We start from the raw sequence: 24,021 nt of genomic DNA on the forward strand, positions 1-24,021 counted from the left end.
ATTTTTGTCAGCAATCCATAAGGTTCGTAAGGTGTCTACAATATATTATTTTTAATTAAAAAAAATTTAAAAAAATCATATGGATCACTGATCCGTATAGTTCATACACTAAATTTAACAAAATCACAAAAAATAAAAAATTAAAAGAATAACTACAATTTTTTTTACCAAACATAACACTATTTAAAAATAACTTTTTTTTAAAAAAAAAATACCATACGGATTAGTGATCTGTATTGATCCGTATGGCCAAAATACTAATTAAATGAATTGTCACTTTTTTGTCCTACCAATATAATCTAATGTTTGTTTTTCAAATCTAATCTAATCTAAAATGTAATCTAATCTTACTAATAACTAACATAAATATTTCATACATAAAATCAATAATAAAAAAATAAATCATAAACTAATAAAATCAATACTAAACAATTTATAAAATAATTCACATTTAAATATTTTCAATTAAAAATAATTCATAATTTTTTTAAAAAATAAAAACAATTTTTTTTAGAAAAAAACCCGCATACGGATTGTAATCTGTATGACCCATACGGATTAGTATGACTCATACAGATTACTGATCCGTATGACCCATACAGATTACTAATCCGTATGATTCATACGGGCAATCCGTATGATTCATACGGATTGACAATCCGTATGAATCATACGGATCAACAATCTATATAGGTCATACGGATTGTTGATCCGTACGGGGTTTTTTTTTTCTTCTAAAAATGCCATTTTTTCTGACGACCAACAACAACAAACCACCTAAATGATTCAAAACATCAACAATATTCAACAAAATAACACCAACCAACAACAACAAACCAAATACAAACAATATTGAGAGGGAGACAAGAGAACTTACCTGCAGCGGGAGAGGAAGCAGCCACCAACACGAAGAAGCTACAGCAGGAGAGGAAGCCGGAGGACAGAATGAAGGAGAGAAGACGACGGTGACCAACAAGGAGAAGAGCCACCTACGCGGAGGAGAGAACTGAAAAGGAGAAGTTGAAGCGTAGAGGAGAGAATGAAGGAGAAGACAAAGCAGCGCTGCGGGAGGAGTGAACAAGTGACTCGTACGGATGAGTCACTGTTCATTTATATATTAAATGGGTAAAGGGTATTTTAGCCCTTTCATCTGGGGTGCTGGGTGTCCCAGCAAAAATGCTGGGTGTCCCAGCAAAAATGCTGGGTGCCCCAGCAATCCCCAAGATAAAATTGATCTGGGATACGTAGGCTTTTGGGGCATCCAATGTAATGGGCTGTAGTTATGGGTTCTTCTAAGTCTTAACGTGAGTGGTAATTTTAGTATGTGTTATAAATTGTTTGGCTCAACCAATTGAGCAATGTGTTCAAGGCTTTAATTAGAAATATATGACTAATTCAGATGCTTCATTTGTTACAAAAAAATAAATAAATTCTACAGTTCAAATCTTTTTGCAATATCTAAAATCTAGTTTTCTTCGAGATTATTATTATTTACTTATAACCAATAAATTTCATGTTTCAATGTTAATAAACTAAATTACTCAATTTTTACAATTGTAAAATTTTCTAAAATTTTACTATAGCAAAGTTTTCAATTCCTTATTTTTTTTAATATAATCTCCTAAAACTCTAAATGACCAATAGAAACATTATTCTCAAAATAGAAAAGGAGAAATAATTTTTTTGGTTGTTACAGTGACAAATATTGAGAGTGATATAACTTGACTGCTGAAAAGAATATGTTACAATATTGCAAGGGTAACTGATGTTTATATACATGAAGGTAATTGCCATGGAACGCATTGGTGGCATAATAACTAACCCTGACTAATTGAGTAATTGAATAAGTAACTGGTTTCATTTGAAATTAACTTATCATAAAAATGAGCAAAATCCCAAGCAAATTGCAATAAATGGGATCATTTTGGAATTGGGGGATGATATTCAAGAATCAAGATTAGGCATAGTTGGGCAAAAATTTGGAGCTCATTCATTCGCTGGATCATGCAAATGTCTACCATGCTTATATAGGTTGTTTTTAGCACATTCATGAAAGATTTGCACGTCTAGTGGTTTTTATGTTTTCATATGGTCAAGCCGAAAATGAATTTTTTTCATGTGAGATTTTTCACATGAATTCTCTTATGTAAAAATCTCTACCATCAAAATTTCATGTCTTCTTTTTTTATTATTTTAATTTTCTCTCTTATTTTTAATTAAAGACTAAGATTTCACATGATAAAATTGTCACATGAAAGGGTCCAAACCCTAGTCATGCCACCTTGAATAACATACAAAAAATAATCTATTAGTAACTAAACTTAATGATAAATATGTAATATTCGTCACTAACATGAAAATTACTAAAATTTGGGTTACAAATTTTTAAAATTTACATATAAATTGACACATTACTAAAGTTAACTTTTTTTTAGGTACACTCTTGCAACCAGTCAATGATGTTTGTCCGAGTTAGAAAAACATCTTTGATGCTTTCCAAATTTATAACATTGTGTTTCTTTATTCAATGGAGGTTGTTTAATTATTTTGAATATTATGTTAGAAATTTACCACTCTTAATTCTGTTTTAGTTAATTAATTGACCAACATACCGTACGTACTAAAATTAATTAATAAAGCACCATTAATTATTCTAGGTTTTCTTGCTTGAAATGGGTGTTAATAATTTTTTTTTCTTTTTCTTTCAAGAAAAATAATTCTAGGTATTCCTTTTTAAAAGTCTTTGTTTTCAATTATATTGCTAATTTGAAATAAATCTATACCAGACCGGCACGCATCTAACTTATTACAAACTCAAAACGTACCAAAACAAATTTGAATTACAAACAAAAGACTGGAAAAATAAGAGAGTCAAACATGCATGTTAATAAAATATAATTAAGGAAAAATGTATTCATACTCTAATTTTAATTTAGGTTTTAATTACATCTTCTAATTTTTTATTCAATTTCATTCTTTTATTTTCAATTTTTATGAATTCGAGAGACTACATAAAAGAAAATTTAGATAAAAAAAAAACTTCACAAAATTAAATAAATAAATTAATGAGCCAGTGGTGAGGAGCCTGAGCCGGCTCACTGGGAACTGAAGTGGCTAACTGGCTTTTGGCTGCACGAGGTCAAAGAAATCGCACCACACACACACCAGACACAACTAGTTCAATTTTAATGATGAAAAACGCTATCCGTTTACCGGTTGCTGGACGACAAGTCGTTTCAACAAAAACTATTGTAATCATTTCACTTATCATTACCCCTCGTCAAAAATGCAAGTTTCCGGCACATCACCATAACGATAAAATTTCCAGCACTTTTGCAAGTTATTATTCTTATTTTCATTTCTGTTTTTAAATTAAAAAATTATAAATTAACCAACAAGTACTAGTGAATAGTATTAAACTTAATCCTCTTAGTTAAAGTTCCAGATTAAAAATTTATGAATGAAAAATATGATTAATTTTTTTTTACTAATATAACTAATTAAATTTTTCAACGAAGATTGATTAAAGTTTATAAATATATCAATAACATGATAAAAGAATTATAAATAAACTGAATATTTTTATGATAAAAAAAATATGCATCTTTCCAAAATATTAAAAAATTCCTCCATAATAACGACAGTCCTTGATTCCCATTTTCCACGAAAAACGGTCAAAACGAAAGGTGCATTGACATCACTTCACTCCAAGCCCAAAGAAAATGAAACACAACACAGCAAAACAAAGACAACGAAAGCGACAACAACTTCGTCCAGACACGACGCCGTTTCTCGCCGCTACTGTTCTCTCCTCAACAAAAAGATTACCCTTTTCATGCGTCCATATCCAACAACACAGTAAAAAAATCCAAACCTTGTGCCGTTTTCTCCAAAACCAAACAATCCGAAAGAACAAATAAATAAAGAGAAAACAGTAAAATAAAATTAATTTTTTTTTTTTTTTTTTGCATTTCGCCTTCTATCTTTACAAAAACAAGCAAACCATAACAAACCCAAATAAATATCACCCAGAAAAACCAAAAAGAATAATAATAATAAAAAGAGCATGAAACTCGAAAGAAAGAAATTAAAGAAAGAAGATTGATTAACAAGTCAGTAAGAAGCTGCTGCTGCTGCTGCAAGTAGTAGTAGTGTATCCAAAATGGAATGGAAGAAGAAGAGACTCACAAAAAGACCACTTCATCCCTTTCCTCTGATAATAATAATAATAAACACTGTTTAATAAAACCTTTTTTTTCCTCTCTCATATATATATTTTTTGTTTATTTATACTTAGATAGCGTTAGTTGGGTGGGTCTATTTTTCAGAGCCAGAGAGCACCGGCTTCTTTGAGGAGAGGAACAAGGGTGCCGTTGATGTGGCATGCCATGACCCGTTCCATGGTTCCGACAAGCTTGCCACCGATGAAGACGACAGGGACCACCGAGGGGGTTCCGAGGAGCCGCATGAGGGCGCGTTCGAGGTCCTTGCCTCTTGGATCCTCGTCCAGCTCGTGCACGGTTGGGTTCACACCCATGCCGCAGAAGAGCCTCTTGATGGCGTGGCACATGCAGCACGTGCTCACGCTGAATATCACCACCGCGCTCTCCGACGCCAGCCTCTCTATGCGCTCCAGCGGGTCCCCCACTACCGCCGCCGCCGCGTTCCGAGGGGCCGCCACGTAGCTCCCCCACCACGCCGCCGCCGCTGCTTGGTAATGCATTCTCAGAAGAATTTTATGTGATGAAAGAATGACACGCAAAATGTATGAAAATGAGAGTGAGAATGTAGTGGGTTTGGCTTGGTTTGTTTGTGTGGGGAATGAGGGAGTGGAGGGGTGGTATTTATAGAGGTAATAAATAACTGAACAAAATACTGGACACTGCCTCCGTGGATCATGTTGATATTGCTGGTTTAGGATTTGTTAAAGGTTGCTAACTGGTGTTATTGTGATATGTTATAAGAAATTAAAAATATATATTTATTATATAAATCATGAGAAAGTATAAAAAATAATTATAAATAACATTATTTTACACTTTTAAATTTAAAAAAAAATCCTCTTAATTTTTTAACAATAATTTTGCACATTTGCCGTTGTTAAATAATAATGAAAGTGTTTTACTAGAATATAATAATATGGAAAAGTTGGTCACACTCTCATCACTGGTCGTCACCTATGCGATGTAAGAGAGAGAGAGTGTGTTCGTGAAAGGGAGTGGATTTTGTGTGATTAAAATTAAGTAACTACTTATGATTAATGGAAAATTCCACTTTTCGTCTTTAGAGTGTCATAATCAATAATGAGGTTTATTTGCTTGAGGTTGAGACGGGCAGTTCTTCCTGGGGCCATGATTATGTTAGGGGAAAAGGGATTTGTCCATAATGCTGTTTGCGTGAGAGTTTGGGAGACAATATCAATTCTTTTCTAGGCTAGCCTACATGTATTAAGGATAAGGAGAAAATAAGAAAGGAGTATAATATATATATATATATATTAATTATCTCATTTTTATAATTTGAAACTAAAATTTATTGGATGCAAGTTCAATTTTTTTCTAGTACCATTAAAATCTTTTTTGGTATGCAAGTCTTTTTTTTTTCTTATCAATTGGTGGTGTTCATATGTAAGCTAATTAAGTAGTTACAATTCAGCAACACATTATTTAACATTCTTTTGAACATAATTTTTTATTAAAATTTATTGTAAATAATAAAATTTGATACTTCTCACTACAAATTTAATAATTTTTTTTGTCATTTTATAATTTTAAAAACAATTAATTAATAACAAAATATCTGTTGATAAGTGTTTTATGATAAATGTGTTAATAAGTTTTAGAAAGCATACTGATAATAATTCTTGTAATCCTAACATGTCATTATCTATGAATACTATAATATAAATAATAATGTTATTAAAAATAATTTTATTCGAATAAGATATAATTATTATAAATGATAAAATTATTTTATATATCTTAACATGTCATTATCTATGAATACTATAATTATAAGACTATTTATTTATTTTGAATTTAAGGTAGAAGATGGAAGGTGGTATTATATATCTTATTTAAGGGTGTTATAAGGATGGAAATTAGTTAAAGAGATATTAATTGATGGGAGGGAGAAAGGGAAAGGGGGACAGAGAGGACAGGCTTTTACAGGAGGGAGTTGTTGGGTAATAGACGGCTGAATCCGTCCTTGTTGTCGGCCCTAGGCGATCAAAAGGCCATCACGAACCTCTGTATTTCTGTTTCTTCCAATTCACACCTCTGCTTTTCCTCACTTCCATTGCCTTCATTTGCTATTAGACTCAGCGTCATTATTAGCTTTACATTTTTTAAATTACCCATAAACTTTGTATGGTACCTAAATGTACAAAGCCTAATGCACGCACTATTAGTTTTCATGATGGGTATCAATACCAAATATTTCTTACCATTAAGACCTTAAATTTAACAAAAAATAATAATAATAATGCACCCATATGGTAAGCAAGTTTCTTACTTCTTTATCTGGAATTAAACAGTAAACAAAAATATATATACCTATGCATATATTTATATATATACACCACTTTTTGCTTAACTATGATTTTATTATATCATTACAATTACTTTTATTTTATTTAAATATACTTATATTTTGATTCCATTGCGTTTTTCTGAGTACTACGTAATGTGATTTTTTATAGATGCGTAAGAAACATTTTTCAAAAAAAAAGAAGAAAGAAACAGTGATAATAATTAATACATGCGAGTAATATAAATTACTTTTTGTATGATCTAACATAATTAAGTTAAAGTACGTAGCATGGTGTATTTTAAAGGACAACGTATAAATTTCTCGCGATTTATATAACATCATAATATGCTTTCCTGATAACATAATGTTTTCTTAATTTCTTATGCTTATATAGATGAAAGGAAGTTAAAGCAATGTAAAAAATGAGAGAGATGCTGGGTGTAACTTCATTAAGCTTTAGTGTCCTATAGTTTATTACATGACTTAATATTTTTCTTCTGTCAGAAAAAACTTTAATCTGTATATATTATTGATATTTATAAAAATAAAGGTCAAAATGCATTAAAAAATTAACAACGCATTTAATGATTTTTTAAAATATTTTAAAATTCACTATATGTGTTTTCTCTGGAAAATGTCTTCTGAATTTCTTATCAGCACAATCTACTTTAATTTGATTTCATAATTACGATATAATTAAAGTTTTGACAAATGGATAACCCAAAAGTTGAGAAGAAGATCAGATGCAATGGAAGAGAGGATCCCACTTATTACATGCTGCCTAATCTAAGTGTCATATCAACCAGGGTCCTAAAATAATTAATCTGCATTTTTAATTTATTTGGGCGGCTTCTACGTTAAATTCAATCAATTTTAGCCGAGAATAACTCATGGGATAAATGAACTTTTGTCAACTTTAGATATTCTTTCCTCGATCACAATCTTACTTAGGTAGTATTTGGTTTAAAGGAATAAATTAGGATTGAAATTTGAAAGTGAATCTAGTTGAAATGAGGTGAAAGTGGAGGATGAAGACGTTTAATAGGAATGAAAGGTTAGATGAAAGATTTAAAAAATATAGAATTTATGAATTTTAATTTTCATTTATACTTTTGTTTTTGGATAGTTGCTTAGTATAATTAATTATGTTTGTACCATAATTAATTATATAATCACTCATTTAGACTTTTGTTTTCGGATGATTTCAGATAAAGTTGTATTATTGATTATGTAATTTAGATAATTGACTATAGATGTTTGAATTAGTTATAAAAAAATGTGTTTAACAGGAAGAAACATGGGTTCTTAATACTTGGATAAAATGGATATTTTCTCGATTTTTTTATTTTACTTTTTCCTTTTATTATTTATCAATTATTTTAATTTAAATCTTTTATATTACATTTTTCTTTATCTCAATCAAACACCCTTACTTTTATCTCTCTTCTCACTCTCTTTCATCTATTCTCATTCTTCATACTTTTATTCATTTTTATCCTTTTTACCAAACATAGCCTTAGGTATCAGATTCTCAAAAGACATATACATAGCTAAATTTGCAAGCTTGTTATGCCCATTCCTAAGGCCAGATACGTTTTTATATATTTTTTTCATATATAAATATATTATATAAATTTAATAATCATCTAACAATCATTTATATCACTCATCATAAATCATATTTGATATAATTTTAAAAATAATTATCATAAAAATTAATAAATTTATCATAAATGATATAATTAAATAATAATATAAAATTATTTTACACTATCAATACATAATCTATTTTTTTCATATTATATTATGCCCCCATAATATCTTTATACTCTTTTCCAGCGGGCACACTTATTCTGGTTTTCACTAGACATGAGGATCAGTGGACGTGCGGAATAAGTGTCATTCTCTTATTCTTAGGAAACAGTAATATATAGTACGATGATCCAAACTATAATATCTATAAACCACATGGGATTTATTGGATTGGATTGTGTTATGTGAGTTTCGTGAGAATATTTGGTTCCATTTTTAAAATGCAGAAGAGGAAAATTTATATGCCCTATTATATTCTGTGTGGACTAAGGTAAGATTTTCTTTTTCCAAATCAATCAAGTTTTGTTTAAAAATTAATCTACAATTAAGATTGTCTCTGCTTTTTGTACAAAAATAATTGTCCCTTTCTTTCTGGTTGAGGTCCTACTACTCCTGCCACTTAATTTGAATTTAGAAAACGGAAAGAAAGATAAAAGAGCATGAGTTAAGCATGAGCATTTTAATTCACCCTCACAGATGATGAATTCAGTATCATCTATTTGTTTTTCTTAAAAGTAAAGAGACACTAAGATTACAAAAACCACTATTTATAATCATACAGTATTACAGTGTTGGATCTAGCTAATTTGTTGTAAATTCTTAGCAGCAGGGAAGAGTATTTAACTAAATGGGGCACATGCTTTGTTTGTTCCTTTGGCTTACATCATGCATGCATCATATGTGCCCAGAAATGTACACAGCAGGGTCCAATTTAAGATAGTGCCCTTTTCATCAATTTGGTTCAACACCTTCAATGAGAGTATAGTTTAAAATTTTCCAACAAGGATGCAAGCTTCTCTTTACTTTATTGTCTTTTCCACTTTTTAAAAAAAATTGGAAAAAAATATTACAAACTACAAAGTAGTTGTTAATTAATTGCAGACATTTTTTAACAGCCAATCAATTACATTAATGTAACTAGTCCTGCAGCAATAAGGGGATGTCACATGATGTTCCCTTTCACTGAAAAGAGAATGTTGTTCTTTTTAGTATTAATTTAGGGTCTTTCAATTACAATGGCTTTTTTTTTTGCATATGGGAAGGGAAGAGGAGGAACAAAGACACAATGGGCATGTTTTTTTGGGGTGAGACTGAGAGGGATTATGAAAAGGATGCGAGTGAGTGAGTGAGAGAATTATGGGTGAAGAAAAAGATAATGATATTATTCGATTGTTGTTGTTGGTCATTTTTTCTTTTCTCCACATAGATTAGTATTATGAGTGTGTGACGTGTGTGCTTCTATATGCAAAGGTGAAAGTAGATTAATATGAATTGCAATGAATCTTTCATTTGGGTCAGCCTTTAAACAAGGGGAGTGTAGGTTGTAGAGTGGTCATGCTCAACAAAGCCTGGTGTCTGAAAAAAAAATATATAGAGAGGATATGGCTAGTACAAGTCTCTCTCCTTTCTAGTGTCTGAAAAGTTTGAAAGGATTGAAATGCCATAACATATATGCATGTACTTCTATATAGGTTATAAGATTAATATAGGATTACTTTTTTACTTTATTTTATTTTACCTTTTTGTTTGTTTCTTTAGCCCTAAGTTATTGGCAAAACTTGACAATACTTAATAGAATTCACCTTTATGGTCAAAAGTAAATTAATGGTTTTAAAAGAAATAATTAATCAAGGGCCTAAGGATTCATTCCAAGTTGATATGACCCATACTCAAAAGGGGAAGTGAGGTTTAAGTACTTAGGAGAGTTGATTCTTGGAATTTTTTACCCAGAGAGAAAGGGGATGAAAAGCAGGGTTCATCAATATAATAGTGTCTTACTTTTACTCTCAAGATTTTACCATTTCAGGTCAAACAAAGCAAAAGAGTGAGAAAAAAAAAACCCTTAAAGGTAAGGAGTGCATAAGCTGGAAAACTTTACACGAACCGTCTCATCAACATGAAAACAGAGTAGGGCAATTATTTTTATGTTTCTCTTGATCTCTCTCTTTCTCTCTGCATTTCTTCCTTTCTTCTTTGCACCAAGGCGCAGGTCTTTTGTTCTTTTATGACCATAAAAAGGTTAAACAAATAGAAAAGAATGAGTTCCAATTCATGCTACAGCATTTCAAAACTTTAGGTCCATCATTGGCCTAACAAATATAATGAAACTTCTCTTACGGTGATATGACATCATACAAATATAAATACTGAAAATTATTCTGTCTAGGTTTCGTATCGTTGCGTTAAATTCACTTCAAATGCTTTAATTATAATCACGTACGACTAATTCATATGTGGTGGTAGTATTTAGTCTTTACACTTTTACAATTAAAGGATAGAAAATACATTTCATAAGAAATTCCTCATCTTGGTATTGGTATTTTTCATGTACAGAAAATGGGTTAGGCCACAAATGTGACAACGACATAGTGCTAAGATTTTGACTTATGATTAGATATTTGGGTTTAAATAAATGAGAAACTATAAATTTTTTTCTTACTCATGACATGTATCATTTAGTGAAAATAATTGAGCTTAATAAGATCCTTGTAGGTCATAAAATTTTTCTTTCAAATATTTAATCCAACTATATGTCTATAACTTGAACTTGAAATTTTGTTTAAACTATAATAATTTCATGTCAATTAACCTATACACTTGGTGATATGAGAAAGTAAAATATGCTTTGGTAGCATAAAATATTAGTGTAAAATTTGATTAACTATTTTTAATATAATTTATTTTTTAATTATATTTTTTATTTATAGAACTCAAATTGAAGATCTTGATTAAAGATTTCGAATCAAATTTCATCCGGACTATTAAATGTTAGTAATTTCTAACATAATTAATCTGTGATGGATTTGATTATGTAAAAATTCAGTATACTATATGTATAAATTTTAAACTCTTTAAAAAAAGTGATTGAAACATGTGATGAAGTAAAAAAAAAAAAACGAGGTTTTATGTTGGGAAGTGGAAGATTTAGTTATGTGATGAAGAGGAGAGAATTAATGTGAATGATAATGGTTGTTGGGGAAGGTAATGGCACACAGGAACATGTGGCCGCAGAAAGCCGGTGTTACTGTTCTGGTCTGCTCACGACAACCCAATTGCGTGTCGGCTATTTCTTCCCAAAAACTCATTTTTGTGTGCTTTCTCATTTCTCAATTGCCTAACCACAAAAATATATAAAATATAAAATAAAAATTATAGCGGCTATTAATATGAAGATTAGCATCCGCGTTCGGCTAATCATGATGATATATACTATTCCTCATGATAGCATATGTAGCATCAGCCATCAGTTGCTGAATATGTTCCTAGTTTTAATAGCTTATCATTCAATCACTACAAAGGATTCATTTAATAGCATGATGATATACTATTCCTCACTGCAAAGGATTCTTTGTAGTGAATATTAACAAAGTCCTCAATATAGGCTTGATCATAGATATTTTAGGGAGATGCAAGGCATATATTTGATTTAGATAGAATCACATTACACAAAATTAAAAGTGGTTAAACGAGGAGAAATAAGATTGATATGGTGGTTGGAAAAGAGGCTTAAGAGTGAAAAAAATGGAAGGAAAAAATCACGTGTTTAATTCTCTCTTAATATTTGTTGATAAACAAATTAGTTAAATGATAATATATGTGTAAAAGTGCGCTTGATTTCTATTTTTGAAAATTGTTTTTTAGTTTTAGAAAAAACAAATATCTCATACCACTGGCCTGTCTCTTTACATGCAACACGTTTCATATGAACTGCATCTTTTAAGTTAGGACCACAAAGTAGGAAAAAAGGTGGAAAAAAGTATCTCTCAACTATTTTTTGTTAATACTTGTTTTAAAAATAATTTTTAGAATTTAATAGATTTTAGATGAAAAATAATTGCAGTAAAAAAAGATGAAAAATAATTGTTGAATAGCATAAAATTACTTAAGAAAAAAAAAACAGTTTTAAAAGACCAAAAAATATAAAAGTAGTAACAAATATTCTTGCTTTGTGCCTTCCAATTCAATTTGTTCTGTAAAGACGTGTGAGCATTCTAGGCGGGGGAATATATTGTAAATGTTCTTTTACTGTGAAAATGTTTTTTGTTGTGATTATTCATTATCGATATAATAGTCAATTCTCCTTTTCTCTTTATTTTAAAATAAAATACTTCTATAATCTTATCATACCTGTCATCAATTTCGCTATCCCATATCGTTTAAGCAAATAATAAGTGAAAAAACGTTTTTTTTTTTTTAAATAAACGAGTGTAAGAAAGGAAATTTAAAACTAATATACAATTTGAGAATATTAAGTTAGGTTTATTTTTTTAAAAAATAAAATAGAAAATACTTACTTTTAAGAATAACAAAGCAAAGGTGAATATGCCGATGTCTGTAAAAACTTGTAAAACTTTGACTCGCATCCACACAACAAAAGTCTGCTTGTTTGCAAGCCAGCAAGTTTTTTTTCTTTTCTTTTTTATACTTTTTAAACGTAAGAAAAATTCACTGCTTAAAAGCATCTCTTAGTTAATTTTTTTCGTTACGTCTTTGTTAATAAAAAAATAATGTACAAGTAAAATTGAATTGATAAACATTAATTCAGATGCAAACTATTAATTATTATTTAAAAATTCAATGTCACTGTATATATTGCTGATTAATAACAAAGTATAACTTATTACACATCTATAATTCAAATATTAAATGCTACAATCCTTTGAAAATAGTACAAATTAAAATTGTTTCGTCTACCAAATGCAAAATGAAATTAAACATTTGCATGCATTCTGGCACATACAAGACAAAGAAGCACAAGTGAAATAATTTGAACACCATATCAAAGTCTATTATAATCGTTTATTTTAAACAAAGGATTCAGTTTTCTTTCTTTTTTGTTATTTTTTCTTGTTTTTATTTTTATTTGACCTTGACTCTCTCTTCTTTGTCATCCCCTCATCCTCATCCTCATCCTTTCCTGCTCCGGCAAGCTCTCCTCCCTCTTTCCTATTAACCACTGACTCTCTACTGCATACGTATGTAACTACCCATACAACAAAATCAAACCCCACCCATGTACTCAACTTCTGCTACATGTAAACCCACCTTTATCAAATTCTCCCCTTCATCTTAAAATTAAAAGAGTAATTAAAACTTAAAAACCAAACCATTCAATCCAAATCGTTAAAGCCATAGAAACAACAACGTGCAGAGAATGGGAAGTACAATAAAAAAAGAGAACGGAAAAAGCAAACAACACAGAAAAATCCCATACAAATAGAACTATGAAAATATTGTTCAATTTTTTCGCAAATATGAGAATCAATACTATATCAACAACAGGAAGGTAAAATACAAGTCTTCAAGAAACAAATATGAATAAAAAAATGAAACTTGAACCACCATGAAATCTGTGGTGAAAATCCCATGCGAAATCCACTTTTTTTTTTATCAGCAATTAAAATATATATCATAAAATGCAAAAGAAATGCTAACACAATGCAACAAAATCATCTGAATCCTACCTTGAGGATCAACATCATGACCCAAATCCTCACCCCATGGTTCCAAACATCCACCAAATATTGTAAAACCTGACCACAATGAACACTCAGATATTAATCTACTTATTAAACCAACCAAATCTTATGCTACACAGAAAGACCTGCATAGGTGACGGGGAAATAGGCCAACACAATAATAAACTCTATCAAAGAGTAATAAGCGCGGAAATAAATTCTCTCAAATTTACAAGAACTTGTGAGGAGCATCAATAAAATATAAAATACAAAATAGATGAAAACAGAGACACAATTTGTTTAACGTGAAAAATCCCTTAATGCAAGGGTAAAAATCACGGGTCGTCTAGACTAAAGAAATAAGTCCACTATAATCAATGAAGATACAATAGAATCTCCAACAAATAGTCAAATCAAAACAAACCCCCAATTGGTACAATATAGACAAAAAGATAAAACCCCAAAATATAAAGCAGATAATGGAAAACACTTATCTCTCTCTAGAAATATCTTTTTCCCGATCCAACCAGACAATTTGAAGTATCATGCGAAGGGACCCCAAAAAACCCAACAAATCTCCCTCTCACAACTATGTGGAGGTGACCACCAAACTGGCGATCTCAGAGCAAGCTTCAAACTTCCCTCTTAGTAATGCTTTAGTCATCATATCAGCACCACTAAAGGATTTCACCTTCAAAGGACCACAAACATCTGAATGCACCAATTCAAGCAACTTAGATTTTCTGGAGGGAGGATGCTTCTTGAAGGATACTTTGGTCTGCTTACCAACTATTTAACGAGAACATTTCTCCAAATTTGCATTCTTCAATCCTAGAAGTATATCCTTCTTGGCTAAACAATTCATCCCCTTCTCACTGATATGACTAAGCCTTTGGTGCCACAAAGATGCCTTTATATCCATAACATTCACACTATCTCTAGCAACCAAAGCTTTTGCCCAATATAGCTTTGAAATTTTCTCCCCCTTGGCCACAACCAAGTTACCCTTGGTGAGTTTTCACTTTCCAGAACCATGGTGGTTATCATAACCAGCATCATCAAGTACCTGCACAGAGATCAAATTAAAGCGAACATCTAGAGCATGTTTCACTCCTCTAAGTAGCAACTGTATTCCCATGTTGGTTTGCAAACAAACATCACCAACACCAATCACCTTGGACACGTCATCATTACCCATCTTCAAGACTCCAAAATCACCTGGAGTGTAAGATGTGAAGAACTCCTTCCTGACTGTAACATGCAATGTAGTACCACTATCAATTATCCACATATTCTTATCAGATACAAGATTAAGCGAATCAGGGTCATGGAGAATAACAAGATCATCACTGGTAGCAGTAGTCACACAGTCATCATCATGATCCTTCTCTTTTTGTTTACCCTTCTTGTCTTTACTCTCCTTCTTCCATAGAAAACAATTCCTCTGGATATGTCCTATTTTGTGACAATAATGACACTCAACATTCTTATACCGAGACCTAGAGTTGCTTTTGCTCTCGTCTCTATCACCCTTCATCATCTTCTTCTGGCTTCTCCCCTTATTTTTAGTAACAAACACCTCTGACTAAGAAGAAATACCTTGTGTCTTTCTTCTCATCTCTTCATTAAGATCACTAGTCCTTGTCATTTGCAAAGGAACAATACCATTGGGGGTAGCACTAATCATGGAGACCCAGAATGTCTCCCACGAATCAGGTAGAGTTATTAATAGGAACAATCCCAACACAATAACAATTTATTTAACGTGGAAAACCCCTTAATGCAAAGGTAAAAACCACGGGTCGTCTAGACCAAAGAAATAACTCTACTATAATCAATGAAAATACAAGAGAACCTCCAATAAGTGCACTAAAACGTACTACAAATAGTCAAATCAAAACAAACCCCCTAATTGGTACAATACAGTCAAGAAGCTAAAACCTCAAAATATAAAGCAGATAATGAGAAACACTTATCTCTCTTTATAGATATCTTTTTCCCGATCCAACCAGAAAATTTGAAATATCACGTGTGTAAAACCTGCTGTCCAAAAATCAGCCTGATCCAACGGTGAACGAATCAACAGTTGCAATATGAAAAATACTTTCTAGTGGGTATGCGAAAATTACAATGATTTTCCCTCTCCTTCTTTCTCTCTCTCAATGATTTGTAACTATTTTGCCCTCTCAAATGAATCTCTCTCACTGTATCTCTCTCTAATATGACCTCTTTCCACTTAAATAAGTGAGATATACGAGCCTTATCATTTGGGCTTTTACTCCACATAGGAAGGGAACCCAAAAAACCCAACAATAGGATAAGATATGATCCACCAACATTGCCCAGTATATACCATCATCTTACATACATAGACACCATATATTATAAATCACAGTCCCATAAAGTTCAGTGTCGCAGCTGAATTTATCATCTACGTCTGGCAAAATATCGAAGTTGTTATGATTTGCCTTTTGTAACACCCCAATGAATCACACAAAAAACAGAGGGATCCGAGAGGCTGTGTAGGTAGGGGGATTGTACGGTTGAGGATGACTTAAAGGAATTAATTGGTATTAGGGATTTTGACGAGTACGAGTCACCCACGAACCCGAATTAACCCAAACCGATCCGAACAGTTTAAGTTAGTTAGGTCATTTATGTATTAGGGTCAAAATCGAACCAAACCAATCAAAACTGTTTAGATAAGGGTTGAGTCACGAGTTTAAATTTATAGATCCAATCAAAATTGAACTGAACTCATCAAAACCAATAAAAAATTTAGAGTTGTTTGATTTGGCTTTAAATATTGCTAATATTGGAAACTAAGTGTTGGAATTGAAAGTGTTGGAACTACTAGTGTTGAAACTTCTTAAGATATTACTTTCATGTACATTGTTGTTTGTTTCACCGTTTTTTCATTTTTTTTTGTCTTGTTTATAATATTAATGGATCATATTTTGTTCATTTGTTTCAGCAAATCTGGTTGTAGTAAATTTGGTTACAACAAAATTTATTACAATAAATTAATTTGTAGGAAATAGTTGTGATTCAGACTATTATAGTAAATTTCATTGAAGAATATTTTATTTTAATTTGTATTAGTCAATTTTAGAATATTATGTTGATGGTATTAAATGAATCAATTTTACTACTTTCAAACATTTGATAATATTGTGTTAATTGTATTGGATATTTGGATGAATTATGATATAAAATAGTAGTTCTAAGAAAAAAAAGATCAAATTTAAATGGGTAACCCGTTGGTTTGAATCGAACCAAACCATTTATGAATGGATTGGGTTGGGTTTCAAAAGAAATTTGTGTAAATCAAACCGATCAAATTTGATTGGGTTAGGTTCTAAATTTGGTTAAAATTGGCCTGAACCGACCCACGAACAATCCTAATTGGTACTACCTATACCAATAAGATGAATCTACTTTTTGGTAGCCCATCACTTAAGAACTTCATAGTTAAGCGTGTTTGGCTTGGAGTAGTTATGTGATAGGTGACCTTCAGGGAAGTTTTCCAGAAAGCGTGTGAGTGATGATAAAACACACTGAAAAGTCTTGTGTTAGTTTGTGGGGACAATCATTGATCTTGAAAGCAACCAAAGTAGATTGTCAAGGTCTCAGAAAGGGCTACCTATGGAACGTTCTAACCGATGGAGGGTTCTAACTAATAAGGATGCTGAGTGAAATGTCACAGTGTGAAGTACCGTAGAGTGTGAGTCGTCGAGAAGTCGATAATCAGGGATGTTACACCTTCAGCCAAGACCATAACACAAACAAAAATTGTTCTACACCTTATCCCTGTTATATGTTGTTTCTTCAAAGATGATGTTGTTTCTCTTGTTCCAAATTGTCCACTGAATTACACACCATCTCACTTGCCACCAACACATCATATATCTCAATACTCTTTGATCATGTTGCCAGAAATGGTCCTATGGATCCTAGGGTAGCACGATGCTGATTCCACAGAAAGAATACCATCGCATCCACAATTGGTGGGCTTCCCTACACGAGAAGAACAAATGTGCTACACTTTCGAGTTCCTCAGAACATAATAGGCAAATTAAATATTCATCATCCTGAATAATATTTCTTTTTTGGAGGTTTTATTTTGATGGAAGTCTATTATGCAAGACTCACCAGGTAAAGAATCCCATTTTTTTGGGATTTTAGTTCTCTAGAATTTTTTTAAAATATCAATATGTTGGCTCCCAATCCTCATCTTGTGCAATGCCACATAGGCGGATTTATCTGAGAACTTAGAACATTGGTCCTCAAGCCAAATCCAAGAATTTTCTCCTTGACCACTAATGGTTGTGTTGTTCACCAAATCATGAAGTTCCTCCATTAACCTTCTTTCCCACTCAAACCACTCCCCCCCTCTATTTAAATTCCCAACACCACCTTCCTTGATGCCACCTTCCCATATTTTTTATGGGCTCACCCTTTTGATCGCAATTTAAGAACTATCTAACAAATTTAACTTTGAGGCACTTATCCCTTAACCGTGTATTCTCCCAAAATCTTGTATGTCTTCTCTCCCCAATATTCCACTTCACCAAACTATCAAACCAATTAGGTTGGTCCCTTCCATACACGAGCTTAACATCCCTCCACCAATTGGACTCACATGCCTTAACCTCCCATTCGCATAAGCCTATCCATCCTTTGTATTTGGACTCCAGCACCCAGACCCATAACAACTCTCTTTGATGAAACAAGCTCCATCTCCACTTTGCAACAAGAGACTCATTAAACAAAATAATATATTTTATTCCCAAAGCACCATGATCTTTAGGTTTACAAATATTTTCCCAACTCACCCAAGATATTTTCTCCTTCCTATCCCCTTCCAAAGGAATTTTCTTTGAATGCTATGCAATTTCCTAGCCCCCCAATGGAATTTTGAAAAAAATGGGAAGAAGATAAGGAATGAAGTAAGTACCAGATTTACCAAGCAAAGTCTTCCAACAAAAGAAAGGTGTTTATGCTTTCAAATTGCATGCTTCTTGGAGAACTTACCAATTGGAATTCCCAAATAGACAAAGGAGATTTGTAAAATTCTACAATTCAAGTACCTTGCATATCTTTCAATTATTGCCCTCTCTATACCAATGCCCCCAAACCTACTTTTATGAAAGATAACTTTCAATCTGGATACAAGTTCAAAACATCTCTAAATTCTTTTTAACATGACAACATTTTTTAGAGTCATTTTCCCCACAAAGATTGTATCATCTACATATTGCAACGAATTCACCTCAACTTTCTCACTCCCCACCTTATATCTTGTGAACATGTTTTTTGAAGAAGCTTCCCTCACCAACCCACTTAGACCCTCCTCCACAATGGTGAAAAGCAAAGGTGACAAGGGGTCACCTTGTCTTAACCCCTTTTTTCAACTTGAATTTCTTAGTTGGGCTTCCATTTACAAGGATAGAAATCAATCTAGAAATAAGACACCCTTCAATCCATTTGATCCATTTTTCATCAAATCCCAATCTACTCAGCAAGTAATAAAGAAATTTTCAACATACAAAATCGTATGCCTTCTCAAAATCCACTCTAAACAACAAACATTCCTTCCTCTTCCTCTTAGCCTTATCAACCATTTCATTAGCTATGATGGCCCTATGCAAAAGATATCAACCTACAAGGAATGCATTTAATCTCTCATCAATGACTGCACTAAGCACTTTTTGTAATCTCTTTGCTAATAACTTTGCTCCCACTGTGGAATCACTGTAACGTGGTTGAAGTTGTTCATCTTCTGACCATCGCAACATAGTTGGATCATTATGAAATCTGTGGCACAAACATGGTCTATTCCATTATTCCGATACATGGTGGTTCATCTTCCAACTCCGCAAGCACCTACAACTTGAGCACCTCCTCAACCACTTTCGTGCCCCGTCTACATTTGTCACTATGTGTTTTACTTTTAAGTCATCATCGTCACAAAATGATACTTTGACATGGTGCTCAAATTGTTTCACTCATATACCCTAACCTTGATCCACAAACAAAAGACAAGTTGAAATAATAACTTGAAAAACTACTTTTTTTATCTTTTTGTTAATTTCAGGAAATTTTAGTTAATACTTTAATCCTATTAATAACTATAAAGATATTACTTTATTTTTTAAAAACATAAATAAAAAAAAATATTTTTATTATTGTAATAAAATATAAAAGAAATAGAAGTGTAAGTATTTTTTTTTAAAATTATTTTGCAAATCGAAAGGAGTGCAGTGAGAACTGGGAGACACGCGTGGGAGTGATAAATGTGAAGTGAATGTGGAAAGTACAGAATCTCGCGGCGCATAAACAGAAGATTGGATGCACTTCGTTTCGTGTTCTGATTTGAGGGCTTTATTTGAAGTGACTTGAAGCTCAGTGCAAGGCCACACCTTCACTTCACTTCCCACGAATGATTGAATATATTATCACATTAACAACTAATCTTACCTCGCTTTCCTATATTTTGTTATTCTTGTTTTATTGTGTAATAATAGATGTAAGATATTTATTAATTTTACTTATAATTACTTTTCGTTTTACTGATTTCTACAAGATTTAAATTCAAGTAATATTAAAAAAAAATTAAGTTTAATTATACTCGAAATACTATAATGTTAGTATCAAATTGTGCTAGGTTTTTGGTACATATAAAGTTTTTGGTGCATAAATTTTGTTAGTTAAATTCATTTAAATAATATTTATTTATATAATTCTTTTTCAGAATATTTCTTAATAATTTTCTTGTAAAAGAATCATACAATATTTTTTTTTATCATTTTTGTCTATTTCTCTTTCCTTTTGTATGGAATATTATATAAAATTTATATAAATAACATTTCTCGATTAAAATTTCATCCCTCGACTTTGACTAACACTATATTATATACGTATTTTTTTATCAAGGAAATGACATATTATGTTTGATCAACTTGATTTATGATTATATTTTCTATAAAGATTGTATTTTTTTCCCTTCAATATTTTTTTAGAAATTATTAAAGGTTTAAATATTTTCAGTTTCTTTAATATTAACAAGTTTTGATTTAGTACTTATAATTTTTATTTTTTGGTTTTCATCTCTGAAAAAGTTAAAATTATTTGCAGTCCTTGTTATTATGTAACACTTATTTTTTTGTTTGTGTTTAACAGTCTATCCTAGATAACACCACTAGTGTCTATATATATGATACAAATGTCAACATGTGATATGCTCCAAAAAAAAACTTCTAGATCCCTAAACTAATTTTAAATTTTGGAGGGCGATGTTGATAAGAGAAAAATATTTTATAGAAACTAGTTATTGGGATTAAAAAAAACAATTTTAAATTTTGGAGTGATGTAAACAAAGAAAAAATTTATGAAAACCAAAATTAAAGCACATTCATTTTATAGGAACTAAAACATATTTAACTTGTTAATAAATATACCCCACATTATTTTTTAAGTGTGTAGGTCAAAACAAGAGAGAAAAAATAAAAGATAAAAAAGAAAATGATATAAATATTGTGGTAGGAGCAGGACAAGGAGAGAGAGGGATAAAAAGAAAAATAGGGATGAAAGTGAGATACAAATAATCAAGGGTAAATAACTTTTGGTCCCTCCACTATTTTAAAAAACGATATATGGTAGCAACATGGCATCGTGACACCATATGGAGGTGTTATGTGATAACACATCAAAGTGTCACACATAGCACACTTATAAGACTAACCACATGACATCTAATTAATTGATATTATTTTAAACTTCTAATTAAACAATTAAATAAAAATGAACTTTTCTTTTAAAAAAAAGTGAATAGAAAAACACAATAATGGAGTATTATACTTTGTGTATGGATATAAGTATAACATAGTGAGTGGAGCTAACTGGTTGACAATGAAGATGATCCATCTCGTAGGTTATCCATGGAAATAGTTGATGCAGACTGAGGCATCGAGGACCCACCCTTTAAGAAGAAGAAGAAAGAGAGCAACATCACAATGTTCCTAAACGTAGACTAATTAGGATGTTGCCTTGTCTATATGTCTCCTTAGCCACTTTGATTTGATCATTCAATTTTTATATACTTTTTTAATTGTTTTGGATTTGTGATATACTATATACCCGGCAGACAGGGTTTTGCACACTTGACACAATCACAGCACGCCCTCAACAAAACCTCACTTAATTAGCACATTTGCTATGTTTCATTCTCTCTCTCTCTCTCACACACACACGTACATAACAACATACCCACAAAGAAAGAGACAGAAACCCAAAGAAAAAGACACGCCCATACGTAGAAAAATAATGGTGTCGTCATGGCGATGATTTGTGAGAAGCAAAATCTGACGCAAAGCCAACCTTTTGTTTTCAAGACTAGGGAAAAAGTAGGACCAAATCAAACCCTAGTTCGCAAACACTATCCTCTGGTTGAGCCGTTAAAGCAAGAGACATGACGGCTTTTCTCAGCTTTTGTTCCTCAACTTTCCTTACCAGCTGACGTTAGCATAACATTGACTGCTTTTTCTCATTCCCCATTTCATTTTTTTTATATATCCTTCTTTTTCATTTATTTACTTCTTCCAAAAACACACATAATCAAAATTTGAAAATCATAATTAATATTTAATATCTTGTAAATTAATCTTTTTTCACCAAAATACGAGTGGAAGGGACTAATATATCTCATGGCAAATATCAATATTCAAATATCCATTAAAAAAATCTACATTTAACATCTGACAATCCCTCATGTCAAAGTCTTTTGAAAAGGATACATATAAAAAACAGGAAAAATTATAAAAACAATTCCCAACAATTAAAAAGATAATTAATAATGTGGCAAAAAATTTATAAAAAATACTCATAATAATATATTATTTTATACTCACTTCTTTTTTTTTTTATCACTTTTCATATTTATTATTTGTTCAAAGTGTATACCATATAGTATTGAGAGTATGAAATATATATATATATATATATATATATATATATATATATATTATGCGTGTTTGCACTTTGTGTTTGTCGTTTTCACTTTGAACAGCAACAGCATGCAACACCAGCACCCAAGAAACTGAGCAGAGAACAAGTTCCATTCCTATAATAATCCTGAGAGAGTGAGAGAGAGGGCTTCAACACCCAATGCCCATGTCCATGCCCCTCTTATTTTTAGGAACCTAATACCCACTTTTTCTGAATTAAATAAATGATGTGTGTGTCTTTTCCACATCTCTTTTGTTAATGAGTACGTTAATTTTATTGCACCATAAAGCAATTTCAAGGGTAGTGTGTGCAATGTAATATCGGTGTTGGGATCTGGCGGTGCTTTTGTCTCACCTTGTGTTTCCACACTGTCACTCAGTTTCACTGTTTCAGGGTATGTCTGTCTGTCCCATGCGCTGTTTGGGAACCCAAATTATCATATCCTCCTCATTCCAGATTGGTGCACTTCCCTTTCACTGAAACAAAATGGTGCTCATTTTCTGAGACAAACAAACTTTCTCTTTCATCGTTTTAGAACTTCAAAAGCATTACCATCCATTTTGCACACCATGTCTTATAGTATATTTTAGTTCAAGCCTGCGGCAGGGGCGCATGCATGCATGGCACATGCTATGCTCAAATACATGAGTATATAATGTAATTATGTATAGCACACATGCACGCAAAGGAGCAAGGTACATAACTACATATATATAATTCTTTTGAGTTTTTATTTATTTGTAAACCAATGGAAACCAAAAGGGGCTTTTTTTGTCAGGTAAAGGATTCTACTTGACCACTTGAAGAAAGCAAGGGAGAGAGAAAAGGGAGGGCTAGGATATAGGGATCACTATATATAGATAGATACATTACATATACATCTTTAGGCTGGGACTTGACTAGAGAGAAAAAGGTATTGGTCACTTTCTTATTTCGTATATCCCCAACAAATTTTTGTTACAATTCTCAACAGCTTTTTTTTTTTTTTTATTTGTATTTTTTTGTTTTGATAAATAGTCAAATGAAAGTGTGAGGTGCATTTGTCCTGTAAAGATAAAAAAAATTAAACGTAGTTTCTAAATATGTAAAAAAAATTAAATGTACAATATGTAAAAAATATAATAAATTAATTTAACAGATCATTTAATGACAAAATAATTCCTAAATTTTATAATTTAGTATCAATTTAATCATAAAAAAATATAACTTATTA

The 24,021-nt window shown here is 31.6% G+C and overlaps 1 protein-coding gene across 1 annotated transcript; it reads right to left on the bottom strand.

The window, feature by feature from the left end:
• Nucleotides 1–3,634: 3,634 nt before the first annotated feature.
• Nucleotides 3,635–4,805, bottom strand: LOC114399910 (glutaredoxin-C1-like). The gene has a single exon (XM_028362131.1). The coding sequence runs from the start codon at nucleotides 4,721–4,723 to the stop codon at nucleotides 4,325–4,327; it is 399 nt and encodes a 132-aa protein (XP_028217932.1). The 5' UTR covers nucleotides 4,724–4,805; the 3' UTR covers nucleotides 3,635–4,324.
• Between the last annotated feature and the right edge of the window lie 19,216 nt (nucleotides 4,806–24,021).

Source organism: Glycine soja, chromosome 19, assembly GCF_004193775.1.
Source record: "Glycine soja cultivar W05 chromosome 19, ASM419377v2, whole genome shotgun sequence".
Lineage (NCBI taxonomy): Eukaryota > Viridiplantae > Streptophyta > Magnoliopsida > Fabales > Fabaceae > Glycine > Glycine soja.